At 49.3% G+C, this 15,009-nt stretch overlaps 1 protein-coding gene across 3 annotated transcripts in view; it reads right to left on the bottom strand.

Moving 5' to 3' along the window:
• PIGG (phosphatidylinositol glycan anchor biosynthesis class G) overlaps nt 1-15,009 on the bottom strand; it is a 41,792-nt gene that overhangs the window by 8,997 nt on the left and 17,786 nt on the right. For all 3 annotated transcript variants that reach the window (XM_032395526.1, XM_032395527.1, XM_032395528.1), the window contains 6 exons: nt 13,155-13,367; nt 9,060-9,277; nt 8,412-8,693; nt 6,549-7,006; nt 3,700-3,891; nt 275-584 (listed from right to left, as the gene is read on the bottom strand). In XM_032395526.1, coding sequence (XP_032251417.1) covers nt 275-584; nt 3,700-3,891; nt 6,549-7,006; nt 8,412-8,693; nt 9,060-9,277; nt 13,155-13,367 — 1,673 coding nt within the window. The remainder of the gene's footprint in view (nt 1-274; nt 585-3,699; nt 3,892-6,548; nt 7,007-8,411; nt 8,694-9,059; nt 9,278-13,154; nt 13,368-15,009) is intronic.

Genomic DNA, 15,009 nt, shown 5'->3' with positions numbered 1-15,009 from the left:
GTAAACAGATCCAATACACAACGTATAGTGCTTAATACGCTGTCTTAAGCACTCCTGGATCCAGAGCGAAGGTGTCAGTCTTAGATAACTAAGTGCATTTTATCCTATCAAATACACACAGGATTTGAGCATCATTCCCCACACCACACTTAAAGTTCCTTCACCGAACAACCTTTCTAACTTCCCAACTTATGGTAAATTTTCTCAAAGAAAAAAGATAAATGACATATAAAAAGTTAATAGATTTCTATCCACGATAATAATGAAAACCTACCTGGAAATAGAAGAATGCTTGACCGAACCAATAATGCATTATAGTGATCTCAGCTGCATCATGCCTCAGAGGCTTCCAGATGAATTTAGTCATTATAGTCTGAATGAAGAGGCTAAACACTAAGACTGGCAGATTATGTGGTCTAAAGAGCAAAGCGGCCAGAAGAACGAATCCACTATATATCTCCCATAAACCCACAGTCTTGATTGTGGAGTCTGCCGCAACGACTTGAGATTTAAGCAAGTCTTTGGTGCCCGTGAACAGAATGCCAAGGACAAAGACATGAACAAAACGAGCTTCAATAACACCCCTAAAAAAAAAGCAAAACAAGTTTGATTCGTTAGCACCAGCTCAAAAAACTCATACATATTCTTCCCATGAAAACCACGTGTCTACTTAGCTGACTAAATAAGCCGTAGCACCTGCCCACCTGGGTGACTCTGTGGAAGTGGGGGTGTCTGCTTCTGTGTATCAGCCCCCCAGGAGCCCCCTTACCCAGGGGCTGGCAGGCCTGTCCTCTCTCTGTGCACTTCTGTGGTGGAAATGGCTTCTGGGAAATCTCGCTCATTTGGCCCAAGGATAGCCTGGTGCAAGACTGGAGCCATCCCCTGCAGGGTGCTGGAAAAACCATCCAGCTGCTTCACGGTGTCTGACAGACCACTGCAGCAGGACAAGGCCAAGCTCTGTCAGAAACGTCCCCGAGTTTATAACGTTAAGATACATTTGGACATGTTTGCAACCAAGCAACCAAGTGCAGTGCGCACCGTGGGGCCTAGAGAAGGTCAGGGCCAGGTCAGCCAGGGCTCTGCCGCTGGGGGAAGTTAGGTAAGGCTTCATCCTTCCTAAAATGAAGAGAAATGGTACCTACACTTCATCAGCTGTCCTGGGGATTAAACAAGAGAACCCAGGTAAAGTGCGCAGCACAGGACAAGTATTAAGGGTTATTGAGAAATATTTTAGGGGCGCCTGGGGGACTCAGTCGGTGAAGAGTCTGCCTTCACTCAGGTCATGGTCTCAGGGTCCTGGGATCAAGATCTGCGTTGTCGGGCTCCCTGCTCAGCGGGGGGTCTGCGTCTCCCTCTCCCTCTGCTCCTCCCCCTGCCTGTGCTCTCTCCCTAACTCTCTCTCTCAAATAAATAAATAAAATCTAAAAAAAAAAAAAAAAAAAGAGATTTATTTTAGCACTTCATTTCCAATTATTTGTAAAGGATATAATTTATGACACTCTATCAAAAAATTTCATCTTATGAAACACATGCATCCCTAAAACACATTTTAAATAAATTTCATAAATCAAATATTTTATATATACAAGAAAAGCTAATCATTTAAAGTAATGCTAAGTAAATTAAATTTTAAATGAAATCATCACCATAATAATGTATCTGTTTTGAAAAACTGAATTTTCCTATCTCAGATTTTCTTAGGAAGGTTTATGCACTTAAAAACAATCCCTTTTATTACAGCATAGTTTAAATCGAACAGTCAGACCACTGTCTGCTGTGTGCCTCCTCCAGGGTGTAGACACTTGCCATGGGGTCACGCACTGGCCAAGGAGCTGGGGTCAGGTGCAACCCCGTCACCAAGGCGTGTACTAAACGGAGAGCTGATGACTGACCCACAAGGGTTAAAGAAGGAGCAATCAGCCAAGGTCCTGAGTCATCAGAGCGGAAGAATGCCGGGGCAGTCTGGGTGGTGAACAGGAAAGAGAGCAGCAGCGGATGCCTTCTAGGGCTCCAACTGCTTGCCCTAAACCATGCAATGCCATTCCCGCACGTCCAGGACCATGGCAATCTGGCCTTCCACTCCAGCCAAGCCTGGGATTCAGAGTGGTGAAGAAGATTTTAGAATACCGATGGACAGCTTCGGACTGAACAGTGGGAAGCAGCTGTTAGAGCCATCTAGAACCTGACGCTCTGGAACTGGGGCAGAGTTAGAAGCAGAGGGAGCTAGAACCAGGATGGCTCTAGTACTGGAGCAGATCTAGAAGCAGACGGAGCTAGAACCAGGACAGATGGAGGTGGGGAATGGAAGCATTTCCCAGGAAGAATGTGAGGCAAGCCCCGCAGGTTAATGAAAGGGTGCACTGGTCTCTGCTCTGGACACCGACAAGGTATATGCTGTGGCATCCACGAAAGGCAAGTGGTTCAAGTCTTAAGATGAGTGATCACGAAATTAGGTGCATTGATCTGAGAGGAAATGAGGAATTTATTCATGTTTCACCCTCAAACGTGACGCCCAACCTTGACATCTGCTCAGAGTCTCAGGCTCCAAAGTGGAGCCTTTGAGATGTCTCCCCACCATCCGCCCCCTACCTGACCTCGCTGCCTCAGAAGGCCTGCCACCCTGCTGTCACCTCAGCCAGGCTCTTGGCGTCACCTCAACTGCCCCTACCGTCGGCAGGTCCTGCTTCCAGGTGTGCCCATGGCTCCTGGGCACCCACACAGCCTGGTCACAGCCCTCAGCTTACACCTCGACCTTTTCAGAGAAGATGACATTTGCTTTTCTTTCTCTGACTAGAAAAGCAATAAAAAAATGCATGAAAAGGAAGATCACAAGCTACCTGTGATTCCACGTCCTAAATATAATCACAACCAATTACCTATTTTAGTCTTTCATACAAACAAAAAAAAAATATGTACATACTTCATAAGATGGGGTCATACAATAGTTTTACAGCCTGTCGATCGACATCTTCATGTCTTCTATGAAAGCACACTGGTCAGCACAGAGCTTTAACATCATTCCGAGGCTCATCCCACCACTGTTGGCCAATTACCTTGTTTTGTATTATGTGCACCTGTAAATCAGTTTTCCGAGAGCCTGCCCGTGTGCCGGTATCAGGCCTCGTCTCTGGGTGGACTCCTGAGGTACGTTCCGTAAGAGGGCGCCCAGGTCAGAGGGCTGGACACACTCAAGGTTCTTAGCACATTTTACAAACAGCCGCCAGGATGGCCTCTGCTCACCCCACCCCACATCACCATTAAGAAAAGAAAAGCTGCCAGTCTGTGACAAAAAGTGGCCTTCATGACTCAGCACGAGGGGGCCCTCCCCACCCCCGGAGCTCACCGTAAATTATGGGAGAGCTGATTTTTCTGGTGTGCCTTTATTTCCCAACTGCTAGGAAGCATCCACTCTTTGTGATTCCTGTTACTATGTCTTAACTGAGCAAAAGTAAACCCTTTAAATTCCTTATTTTCAGAGAATCCCTTATTTTAAAAAAGAAAGCTCAGTGGCCTTACTGCATTATATGTCTCTCTCCTCCCAAAACAAAGAGGCTAAAAGAATCCGTTCACTGAGGCATTCCTTGTCAGGCTCCAGTAACTGCTGAGATCACAAGTTGCAGGAACCAACTCCAAAGTTCTCAAGACTGCACGGCCTGCTTTAGTACCTAAAACATGAAATCGATTTGCCAGTGCACTTACTTTGAAATGTCTTTGCTGTCTTGTTGCCATGGGAATAGGACATTTCCAATGGCCGCCCGGTAGCAATAGACGCCCAGCAGGCCAAGTGCCATGGCTACTTTTGACGTCAGAGAGCACCTCCTCTGAACCAGTGCGAAAATCACGATGAGCGAAAGGGCAGCCAGAAGAGAGAGTGCAGCTTTGTGATCAGAGCTGAAATGAAATGGAAAAGGCCCCAAATTACTAACAAGTGTAACTGGCGATGTCATGGGTCTACATCAAGTGGCTTTCTAAGAACTTAGCTGATTTTTCTGAAAAGCAAAACAGAGAAGAAAATCATCGGTGATTTAAATTCAAAGGTTCTTAAAATGTAACAAATGAAGGACGGCTACCCCGAACTCTCATTTCCATTCCCAAATGGCCCCTGCCACCAGGCCTTCACTGGCCAGCGCAGTGATCTGTATAAAACACTATCCACTGGCTCCCCTGGCAGCCCCACGTTCCCCACCCAGAGGTGAAGAGACTCTGGGCACAATGCATTTACCAGCGAACACCCTGCTCAGGGAGACAGGCACGTCCCGGCGTGATTCTCTCTCATTCACTCATTGGCACAGACTGACTCACTTAAAGAGTGTCTGCTCGTTCCCAGGCGGGGAGACTTTGCAGAGGGGCTGAGCATCTCCGCTTGGAGCACGAAGCTGTCACAGCAGAGCTGGGCCCCCCCCTCTGCCTGGCCCTGGCCCACCATCCTGCTACCTCAGGGAGGGCTGTGCTGGAAGGCAGGATTCTTTTCTGTGTCATTCACCACAGCTCGTGCTCACAAAGCCCAGACACTCAGAGTTGTTAAGTGGATGAGTGACTATCTTGCCAAGTGAACACACATCAGTGGAAAAACTACATGGAAAAGACTCAGAGGAAAGATGTGGCCAGTGTCAAGACGTGGGCCCAGGGATGGCAGGTGGTGACAGGGGTCATGCTGGGGCCTGGCCCTGCCCTGGTCCTTGCTCTGGGAGGCAGTCATCTGGGTGTCCATTCACTGTTGCCCTTTAAACTGTGTATTGTGCACTCTCCTAGATTGTTAATTATAACAACTGAAAGACAGCAATAAGGAAGGTGAGTTTACATGCCTCCCCAGAAGCTCTGCTATGAAGAGAAATGGGGCCACACTGCCACCTCTTCACAAACTGACAGGAGTAACTCAGCAGCACAGGGAAGACTTGTGATGCAGGAGGGGGGCATCCTGTTGGGGAGAGTGTGCTGAAGGAGGGTCCAGACTAAGGAGCGGGGCGGGGTGGGGGGGAGGCGTGAGGCATCGGGCCTGGGAAGCAGCACATTCTCCTGCACTGCTTCAACTCTCCAGAAAAATAAGAAGTGAGGCCACTGGGCTGTCCTGGGGCTCTCCCAACCTCACATGCTTGGGCAGGTGCCTCAACTCCCTTCTGCTTCCTCTTCTGAGGTGGGACAGGCCAGCAACCTCTCTGCAGGCTTGCTGTGAAAATGAAAGGAGCAGGCACGTGGCAGGCCCCTGGAAAAAGCGGCCTGTGGTTCCTGTGGTCGCCAGGGCTTTGCTAACAGAGTGAACACCTGGGAAAAATTTCCCACCAGAATTATTTGACCAGAGGAAGGATTTTTATAGCTTTTGATGGATAGTTCCAGGTATCTTCCCAAAGGACCACGGCAGTGTATGGTCAGGGGTCCTCTGCTGCTACCCAGGACTGGGTTCTATCACTTCCTTCTGTGTGTCTACCTGACTATGAGTAAAATCACACCTTGTTGTTTGACCCAAAGCTCCCCGATCCCCAGGAGGGCGAGCATGTCCCTTCTCTTTCTTTTGGCATTCCCTCCTTTAGGAACATGTCTGGCACTGTCCTGAGCCCCCCTCCTGCTGGTAATTTTCATGTAAGTCCTTCACAGCAACAGGAAACAAATGTACATTCTGTTCTCTTCCTTCTACTTTAGTTTTCTAAGTCTTCACTGACAGACAATTAAAATGTATAACATAGGGGTGCCTGGGTAGCTTAGTCGGTTAAGCGCCTGTCCTTGGCTCAGGTCATGATCCCGGGATCCTGGGATTGAGCCCCGCATCATATCAGGTCCTTGCTCAGCGGGGAGCCTGCTTCTCTCTCTGCCACTCCCCCTGCTTGTGGGCACTCTCTCTCTCTCTCTTTCAAATAAATAAATAAATAAATCTTAAAAAATATATATATAATATAGTCACTTTTTTTTTATTTTTTGAGAGAGAGAGAGAATGCACGGGGCGGGCGGGTAGAGGCAGAAGCAGAAGGAGAGAGAGAATCTCCAGCAGACTCCATGCTGAGTGTGCAGCCGGACATGAGGCTCAATCGCCCGACCCTGAGACCATGACCTGAGCTGAAATCAAGAGTCAGACACTTACATGACTAAGCCACCCAGGCGCCCTGATACGGCCAAATCTTGACTCTTTCTGTCCCAGTTCCCTCTCTCTGCTTTGATCCTCCCCACCTGCTGTACTTTTGACGAGGCTGTCCGGCCACTGGATTCAGGGTGGGGAGAGAGGAGTGGGCGGCCAGAGGGAGCATGGCCCCGTCCCAGCCCGACCTTGTCAGGGAGGTGGCAGCAAGTGACAAAACTACATCCTTGCTGCAGTTGTCATTTTAAAACTCAAAGGTTTTCAAACATAAACAATTACAGTGATTCAGCAATTAAAAAAACCCAAAGAAATCCATCTTTCAACATCAAATCATGGCTTACGGTCTATGTTTCCATTCCTTCAGATCTCAAATACCACTTCTGTTCTGAATATGAAAAATAGGCCTACATTTTGAAAAAGAAGACTGTGTGGTCAGTCAACCATGCAAGGTCTGGCCTAAGGCCACAGCTCATGCTCTCACCTGGTGAGCCAATGCCCCAGGTCAGGCCGGTGGGCCCACTGCACGCCCGTCTGGTTTAGTGACCGTAGCAGCCGACAGCAGGTAAGTATCACCCATGGGCTTGCTAACACCATCCACTTCTCATAGCCTCTGAGCGTGTCAAGGGAAGTGGGGTCCTTAGACCCTCTGTGGGGCTCTAACATGTTACAGCGGATGCTCCTGTCCTGTAATGCTGGTGCAGCGCTGACGAATCCCTCCTCCACGTGTGAGCATTGCTGGGGCTCACAGTCGTCCCTCAGAAAGCAGTTTCTGTAGATTTCGTGACACAGAGCCAGACACAGGGTGTTAATGAGGAAATACCAGGTCTGGTGCTCCTCCTCGATGAAGCTGCTTGCACCCAGACTCAGTACGTGGCCCATGGTCCCGAGTAAGATAAGAACATCTAACTCCGACCATCGTGCCTTTGGATGAGCTGGATTCTGTAAAAGGAAAGTGCATTTTGTGAGGAAAAATATAAAAATTACCCAAATCCCACCACATGCACTTCAAGTTCTTGGCTCACAGAGCATAACCTGCTGTGACAGGTACGTGCTGCTCCTCACGCCCCACACCCATCTCCTGCGCTGATGGGACTGCCTATCCTCCTGGGGCATGGGCAGTTGTCTCCCTGGACTGCGAGCCCTAAGCTGAGCGACGCACGCCATCTGGGCAGTGCTGCAGCTCAGAGAGCTCACCTACCAGCCCTTCTGGAACCCTCACCCTTTCCCGGGGAGCCTGAGGTCTTCAGGGGTGGTCCACAGTCAGTTCCAGCTATTTGAAACCAAAGAACCCCCAGGATACATTCCACCAAAGCAGACATCTAATTTTGCCATGACTTTTCCAGAAATCCAGACAGTTTTCATTAAAATGGTCAATTCTATTGAAACAAGAAAGTTGGCATCACAGTACTATCCTTTAAATATACTAACTGAAAGCATTTAAAATTAAAGATGAGGATTTAATGACTGTCATTTGATAACTACTTAATAATATTTACTCTATTTATCGTGTACAGTGGTATAAGAAAGAAAGAGAGATGCCATGAATCTATTTAGGCCCCAGGGAATCAAATGGCTCTAGGGAAACCTATGCTCTCTAACGGGGAACAGAAATGTGCTATAAACAACAACCCGTGAGTTCCTCAGACACACGCACGCAGGGAGGGGCATCAGATGGCTTCAAGATGAGGCAGCTGCACTGGGGGTGGGGGTGGGGGGGCTGGAGTCACTTCCCTGAGTCCCTTGGGCTCCTGGTATCATGGACCAACCGTGGCTATCCACCTCTGCTTCATTGGTCTGCCACCACAACCATGAATAAAGGTGTCAGAGGCCAAAGATTCTAAGAAATCTAAAGGAAAACATCAGTCTTGAAAAGAAAAGGCAGGATGGACTCCCAAGGAGGGCAGGATGAGGACAGGGTCCCGGCCTCCTGCTGACCTTCCTAGAAGGTCTAACGAGCTGACTCTTTTCTCTCTGTAATGTTCTTCCCTTGGCTGCCGCTCAAACTCTTTCGGAGAGATGTCTGATTCACACACTGCCCCATCAGCCAACTGCCTACTCTTCTGTGACCAACAGCTCTGTACAGTGTCATGTTTACGGTCACAGGGACCCTGTCTTTCCCATAAAGAAATGAGGCACGTGACCTGACAACACAGATCTGAGTGTCTGAAGTCAGGATGCTCAGACGTCGGCCCCTCTGAAGTGTGGGCTCCTTTCCTTGGCTCCTTGACTCCGCCTGATACACACCTGGTGTTTAGCCAGTGTCTGATGAATGAAACATCAGCTGAAATAAGAGAAAATGGCCTATTCAGAAAGCCAGTGTCCTATGTGTAGGAACGAGCCTTACCTTGCTCAGGAATTTTCCATCGGCAAACATCTTGGCAAGAGCAGACACGACTGCACAGAGCAGTGCAGAGATCAACGCCATCACTCCGCCTGCTGTCAGCCACGAGAGGCCACAGAAATAGCAGGAACTCTCGGCCGAGGTGCACACAATGACGTGAAGAGCAGAAAGAACCAGGAACATCAAATAAAAGAGCAGAGAAAACACAGGCGACCAGAGAGGAACCTCCAGTTCAGCCTTGCTGCTCAGAGCTTGCGGGATGCTGAGTAGGAGCAGGGCTAGAACCTGGAACAGGAAAACAGCAGCAGTGTCCACGACTGCTGGGCTTGGAGAGAACTGTTCAGAAAAAGCCTGTCTCCTGACCTTGTGCCAGCTATTCGAATGTTGGAAACAGAAGAAGAAAGCCCACTGAACACGATTTCTGATGACCTACCAAGAACGTACACATGCAGCCATGTGGAGCACAGCCACTTGACGCCTGACGATACTTTGGGCGTGACGACAGACAATCAGAGTTCAACAAACAAAGAAACTGGTATTTTCCCATTTTCAGAAAAAAATAATATTTTATATGCTTTAAACTACAATATTCTGGCTGAGATATCAAATCAGTTTAACGGCTGAGCCATAACTCCACACAAGCTCCCGTACCTCTAAAACCATGACAGTCCCCACCAGCATCGAGTAGATGTCGTACTGGGCCACTTGTCTGCTCAGGGACAGGCTCAGGGTCCTCAGGGCATCCAAGTACTGCCTTCGAACCTTGGCTCCCAGGTTGGAAAGGACTTCTGAGTTATTTTCCTCCAAGTACAGTCTGATCCAGTTCCCATGCAACCTCTCTGACATTTTAAACTGCTCAAATCCAGGCTCTAACAAGAAGAGGACAAGGTTACACATACAGATCACAGACATTCACGCACATATATCATTTCAAAGTATTCAGTTATTCACAGCACGTGGTGTGAGCAGAAAGCCTGCTACCTAATGAAGATGAACTATTCCTTAGGGGGTGGCCAGCAACGCCTTCAGTAAAACTAACAGCCAATGGTGCTCACGAATCCTCGGACCTCCTGCCTGCCTGCCAGCCCGCCACGGCCCGAGGCACAAAGCAGCACACAGCATGGATACAGGTGTCTGCCCACTGCTCTGCCGCCCTTTCTCTCCCTCCCACACCTGCCCTTGCCTCCTCCTCCTCCCCCTTCTCTCTCAGTCTCTCTCCAAGCTTTTCTTCTTTAATATGCAATATAGAAACACCCCAGGGACGCCTGGGTGGCTCAGTCGGTTCAGTGTCTGCCTTCGTCTCAGGTCATGGTCCCAGGGTCCTGGGATGGAGCCCTGCTCGGCGGGGAGCCTGCTTCTCCCTCTGCCTCTGCTGCTCCCCGTGCTTGTGTGCACTCTTTCTCTCTGACAAATGAGTAAATAAAATGTTTAAAAGACAAAACCAAAAACAACCTAGAAAGGCATTACATTAATAGGCCCTTGGTGTTACAAATTTCCCACCTTTGACCTGCTTCCCTTCTTCACATGGCCTGACCCCTCCTGCCATGATGCCGAGCTAGAGGACCCAACCCGACGCACAGCTAGGGCTGCCAGAACAGCTCCTGGATTGAAGCCCAGCCCCAAATGCTGCTGGCTCCCACTCTGGGACGGCAACGGCAGGCAGCTCAGCATCAGGAAGCTGCCTTGCTTCCTTCTGGAGTTGGACCAGACTTACTGGTGACTCAACCAGTCTGCAAAACAAGAACTTCCTTTCTGAGACTCCATGGTATTTATTGTGCTCTTCCGACTTCCAGCAGAGCTATTCCGAGGTGGTCTAGGCCATGTCTTGCAGGATTAGGGTTAGGGTTGCTGTATAACCCTGAGCACAGCCCAAATGCCTGAAGCCCTGCCAGTGCTGCGGAGACCAGGTGACCAAGTGCTGGTGGCCGGCATTACTCCAAGCCCCTCACGCCTGTTCTCTCCCCATGACCTGAGATAGGGGTGACGACCATGCCCACCCCAGAGAGAAGGCACGCAGACACCAGCTCATGGGCTGGCAGGTGACGGCGGGGATCTAAACTCAAGTAGTCTGGATCTAGGATGGAACCCTTGTTACACCCCACCATCCTGAAGTCACAGAGGCAGGGGCACCTGTGGCTGTACCCAGAATCACAGAGACATAGGGGCAGCAATGTCTATACTCCACCACCCAGAACCAGCAAGAAGTGGACGCCTGCGTACATATCCAAACAAGTATTTACTGAGCACTGACTATATGCTACGTGCAAACAGGTACGGTTCTGCCTGCTTGGGCCTGTGATCTAGCTGGGTTATCACATGTGTGTGTAAGTACAAATCGTGAAAAATGCTGTGGAGGAAAGTAGGGGAATGGGGGTGACTTTTGGTAACACTGAAGAAACTGAAATCCGGGGTTGAGGGTGGGGGACAAGAAGGTCTGACACTGAAGCTAAAGTGGAAGGTGGCCCAGAAATCCATCAGGTGATAACTGGGGAAGAGCATCCAGTCTATGGGAGGAGCATGTGCAAAGGTCCTGAGGTGAGAAAAGTCTGTACAACTGTAATAAAAGTCAGGGGAGCGATGGAAGAGTTGTATCAGATTGGGCTGGATATCAGGGGAGGCCTTGAAATTGACTTCAGTGTCAGACATGTACCCAGTTTCGTCTCAGGAAACAGGATCACTGATAGTATAGACAAAGGGCTTTCTCATGCCAGGGACTGGCCTTTGCTCATCTCATAGGGTTCTTTCTGGCCACATGCACTGCAGCGCTTCATTCTCCCTACTGATCCTCCTGAAATAAGCAAAAAACCCCCATTGTGGTTTTGTTTGGTGTTTTATTGGTTGTTAGTACAGGAAAAAGGACATATTACCAATAACAAATTTGCAAAAGCTACCAAACTCACAAGTTACTTTTGAAAACAAATAAAGTAAATATTGTCTCTCCCCTGGACTGAAATGTGCAACTGGGCCAGCCTCACTTTTCACACAGTTGCTCTCACAGGGGCCACCTCACCGACAAGGGGCTGTCCCCCTAAGCTCTCCCACCATTCAGGACACCCGGCACCCCACTAGTCCTTGCTGGTCTTCACAGGCAAGTCAAGACCAGCCTACATCTCAGCTCAAACTCATGGGCATTCACTCTACTAACTAGTACTCCACTTTCTCAAGTAGGAAAAGCTGCCAACATCACATTAAATGCTGCCTCAAACTAGGCGTTGAAACCAGCCCCAGTCCCAGCACCAAACATGTTGTCCTTGATGCACCTTGATGGTCAGATAAATTGTTTGAAAAGATGGTCCTGGGGAGATGTGCTCTCTTGTTCTGGATCATCCCTACCAGCATATAAATACCCCTTAGCTTCTCCCAGCTTAAAAATATAAACAACAGGGGCGCCTGGGTGGCTCAGTCGTTAAGCATCTGCCTCCGGCTCAGGCCATGATCCTGGAGTCCCAGGATCGAATCCTGCATCGGGCTCCCTGCTCAGCGGGGAGTCTGCTTCTCCCTCTCCCACTCCCCCTGCTTGTGTTCCCTCTCTCGCTGTGTCTCTCTCTGTCAAATAAATAAATAAAATCTTTAAAATAGATACATAAACAACACACCCTGCGTTGGCCTCCGTCCACCTCACACAACACCCATTTCCACGCCCCACTTCCTTCCCTGCCCTGACTCCAGCCCAGCCTTCCCCCAGCACTCTACGGGCACCGCTCCTGACAGAGTCGCTGGTAACCTCACCTGCGAGATGAACAGTCAAGTCTTGGTTCCTCATTTCATCTAACCTTGAGCAGCATTCAACTTGGCCGCTCACTCCTCCCTTCCTAAAATTCTTTCTTTACTTGGCTTCCTCAACACCAATCCCCTCACCCCGCAAGTACCCCACTCCCACACTTCAGTAATGGTCACCCCATTCTTCCACTGCGCTGCTGAACACGCCAAGTTGTTCCTTACGCCTCTGGTTTACCTGCACCTTATATCCAGGGCATCAGCAAATCCTGCTTGCACTGCCTTCAAAATATACCTGGAATGCTGCCATCTGTCCTGGATATAGCACGCCACTGCCTGGGCCCTCACCACACCTCTCACTGGGGTACTGCAGCAGCCTTCAGACTCTCCTACGACACAAGGCAGAACCCTCCACACGGGCACCTGAGAGAGCCTCTGAAGATGCAGCTCGAAGATTTCAGACTCTACGGAAGGCTGCATGAGCTCCCCACTTGGCTCATGACAGAAGAGCCCCTCCAGGCCTAAAAGGCCCCCATATCCCTCTGACCTCGTCTCCTTCTGCCTTGCCCCAGTTCACCCTGCTCCGGCCACTCTGTCCCCTGGTCACCCTTTGAATGTGCAGACACGTCCCCACTGTAGGGTCCTGCATCTGCCACGCACTCCGAGTCTCAAAGGCCAGGCCTCTGCCCCGACAGCCCTCAGCCACCTGCGCTCCCCATCCCTTCCCCACTCCACCCTTCTTCTGAGGCACTCATCACCATCTGATAGCTGCTGCCGCTTCTCCGCATGGGGGCAGAGCCCTATGTCTCAGGTGCCTTTAACAGTTCTCAGCCAGATAGGAACTTAGTGAAAAAATTCCGTATTTGTTGAACGAATACATTTATGAAAGAGCTTGATGTAGATCATTGTATCTGTGGGTGCTGCTAATGGTGACCATCAGGGTTCTAAGAAAACCGAAGTACAGTCAAAGACTGAGACGAACACAGGAAAACACCAGGTGCAGTGGAAATAGTCTATTAACTGAGTTACCTTTTGTGTATGACGGCACGTTCTCTTGCAACAATTTGCTGAGCTGCACTGCATTTAAATGTAAAAACCTCAGCTGTTCTCTCACCGGTCTCCCTTCCAGGGTAGGGAACAGGAGGCTGCCGACACTGTTCCCTGGGATCGGCAGACCAAGCCCTATTGCTAGGGTTGCAGCCAAGTCAGTCTGTTGAACATGCTTTGGACGTCTGATGTCACCTAGAGAAAACAAAGTGGTTTACGTGACAGGCTCTCAAATGTGTATGATGGTGGTCCTTCCCTTGACCTGCTATGATGAATTGCGCACCTCTTCAAAGCATTCCATGTACATTCATCAAGAAATCACCTCACTGGTGTTTCTGTCAACAAACTTACTAAGCACTCATTCTGTGTGGGCACGGGGCCTTCCGCAAAGTAGCATACAATATGTGGGAGAGATACCAGCACAAGAAACTCAATATGGCCTGAGTTTCAGGGCCGGGGCTGGGCATGCAGAGAGAAGGGAGCTCTGCAGATGCTGAGGGATGGTCGCTTTGGTGAGGCCAACAGTCAACCTCCTGAACCAGGATGACGGTGGGATCTCTGGCGGCCCCACCCCCGTGGGTTCAGAGAGGTCTACATAGCACTGAGAAATGAACACAGGCATCTCAGCGGCTCTTGAGCAGTAGAAGGCACCTCTAACTGGGGAGAGTAGAACGAGGCTGGATTCAGCTGGGCCGAGTCCTATAACCAACTCCAACAAACAAGACATCTGCCTACTGATGGCCCCAGCAATTGAAGGGCTTCAAGTTGTAGCAATGGCTGGCCTCCCTACTAACCCTTGCAAGGAGAATGGGTGTCACAGCAGGGCACTGGGCTCACACTCCTGCTTTGCCACTATCTAGCTGATGCCTTGGACAAGAACTCGACTTTGTTAGACTTTTCTCATCTGTAAAGAGAACACCCAGCATCCCCCCGCCCCGCCGCCCCCGCCTCCCCCCTGCGCAACTACGATATAGGTCTGAGGGGAACTGAGGGGGCCACCAGGGAAGTCTACCCAGGGGAGCTGGTGCTTGGTGGGAGTACCTTAGACACTCTAGTATGGGTTTGTAGAGGTTTTACTTTGATTATGGTACTTTTTGGTTGTATAGAATTTTTCTTTTTAATTTGGTCAAATATATTAATCTTTTCTTGACCAACCCTCCACTGATGGCTTCTGGGTTATACTTAGAAAGAACCTTCTAGGGGTGCCTGGGTGGCTCAGTCGTTAAGCGGCTGCCTTCGGCTCGGGTCATGGTCCCAGGGCCCTGGGATCGAGCCCCGCATCGGGCTCCCTGCTCTGCGGGAAGCCTGCTTCTCCCTCTCCCACTCCCACTGCTTGTGTTCCCTCTCTTGTGTCTCTCTGTCAAATAAATAAATAAAATCTTTAAAAAAAAAAAAAAGAAAGAACCTTCTACTCCAGTATTATCATTTGTTTTCTTCTAGTATTTTCTTATATTAATCAAAGATTAAGCTTTGATCTGAAACAAAACAAAACCCAAAGCAAAAAGCCCACCTTAAACTGCTTTTGGCACTGATAAAGGTGGTGGTGCTGGTGTTATACTGAGACTATTGTGGGTCATTATATGATACTCATATCCAGCCTATTGTAGACAACCAGGATTCTAAGGTTGGGAGAAAGAGAGAACAGACGGAAGATCTAAGAATTTCATTTTACAGTAGTGAATGTGGATTGCAAGTAATAAGACAAGCTCAAGACCAATTTTATCTTAAAAAGATTTCCTTGCTTTGTCCAGAAATGATAACTATGCAAATACCCATGAGTACTGCTAGCTCTGAGATGGTGGTCCTCAAAGATCCCTTTCCACTGAAAGGAACGAGG

This window comes from Phoca vitulina, unplaced genomic scaffold (assembly GCF_004348235.1).
Source record: "Phoca vitulina isolate PV1807 unplaced genomic scaffold, GSC_HSeal_1.0 scaffold85, whole genome shotgun sequence".
In the NCBI taxonomy this organism is placed as follows: domain Eukaryota; kingdom Metazoa; phylum Chordata; class Mammalia; order Carnivora; family Phocidae; genus Phoca; species Phoca vitulina.
Note: the sequence above shows the minus strand (reverse complement) of the source record. Positions and strands in the feature narration are given on the sequence as shown.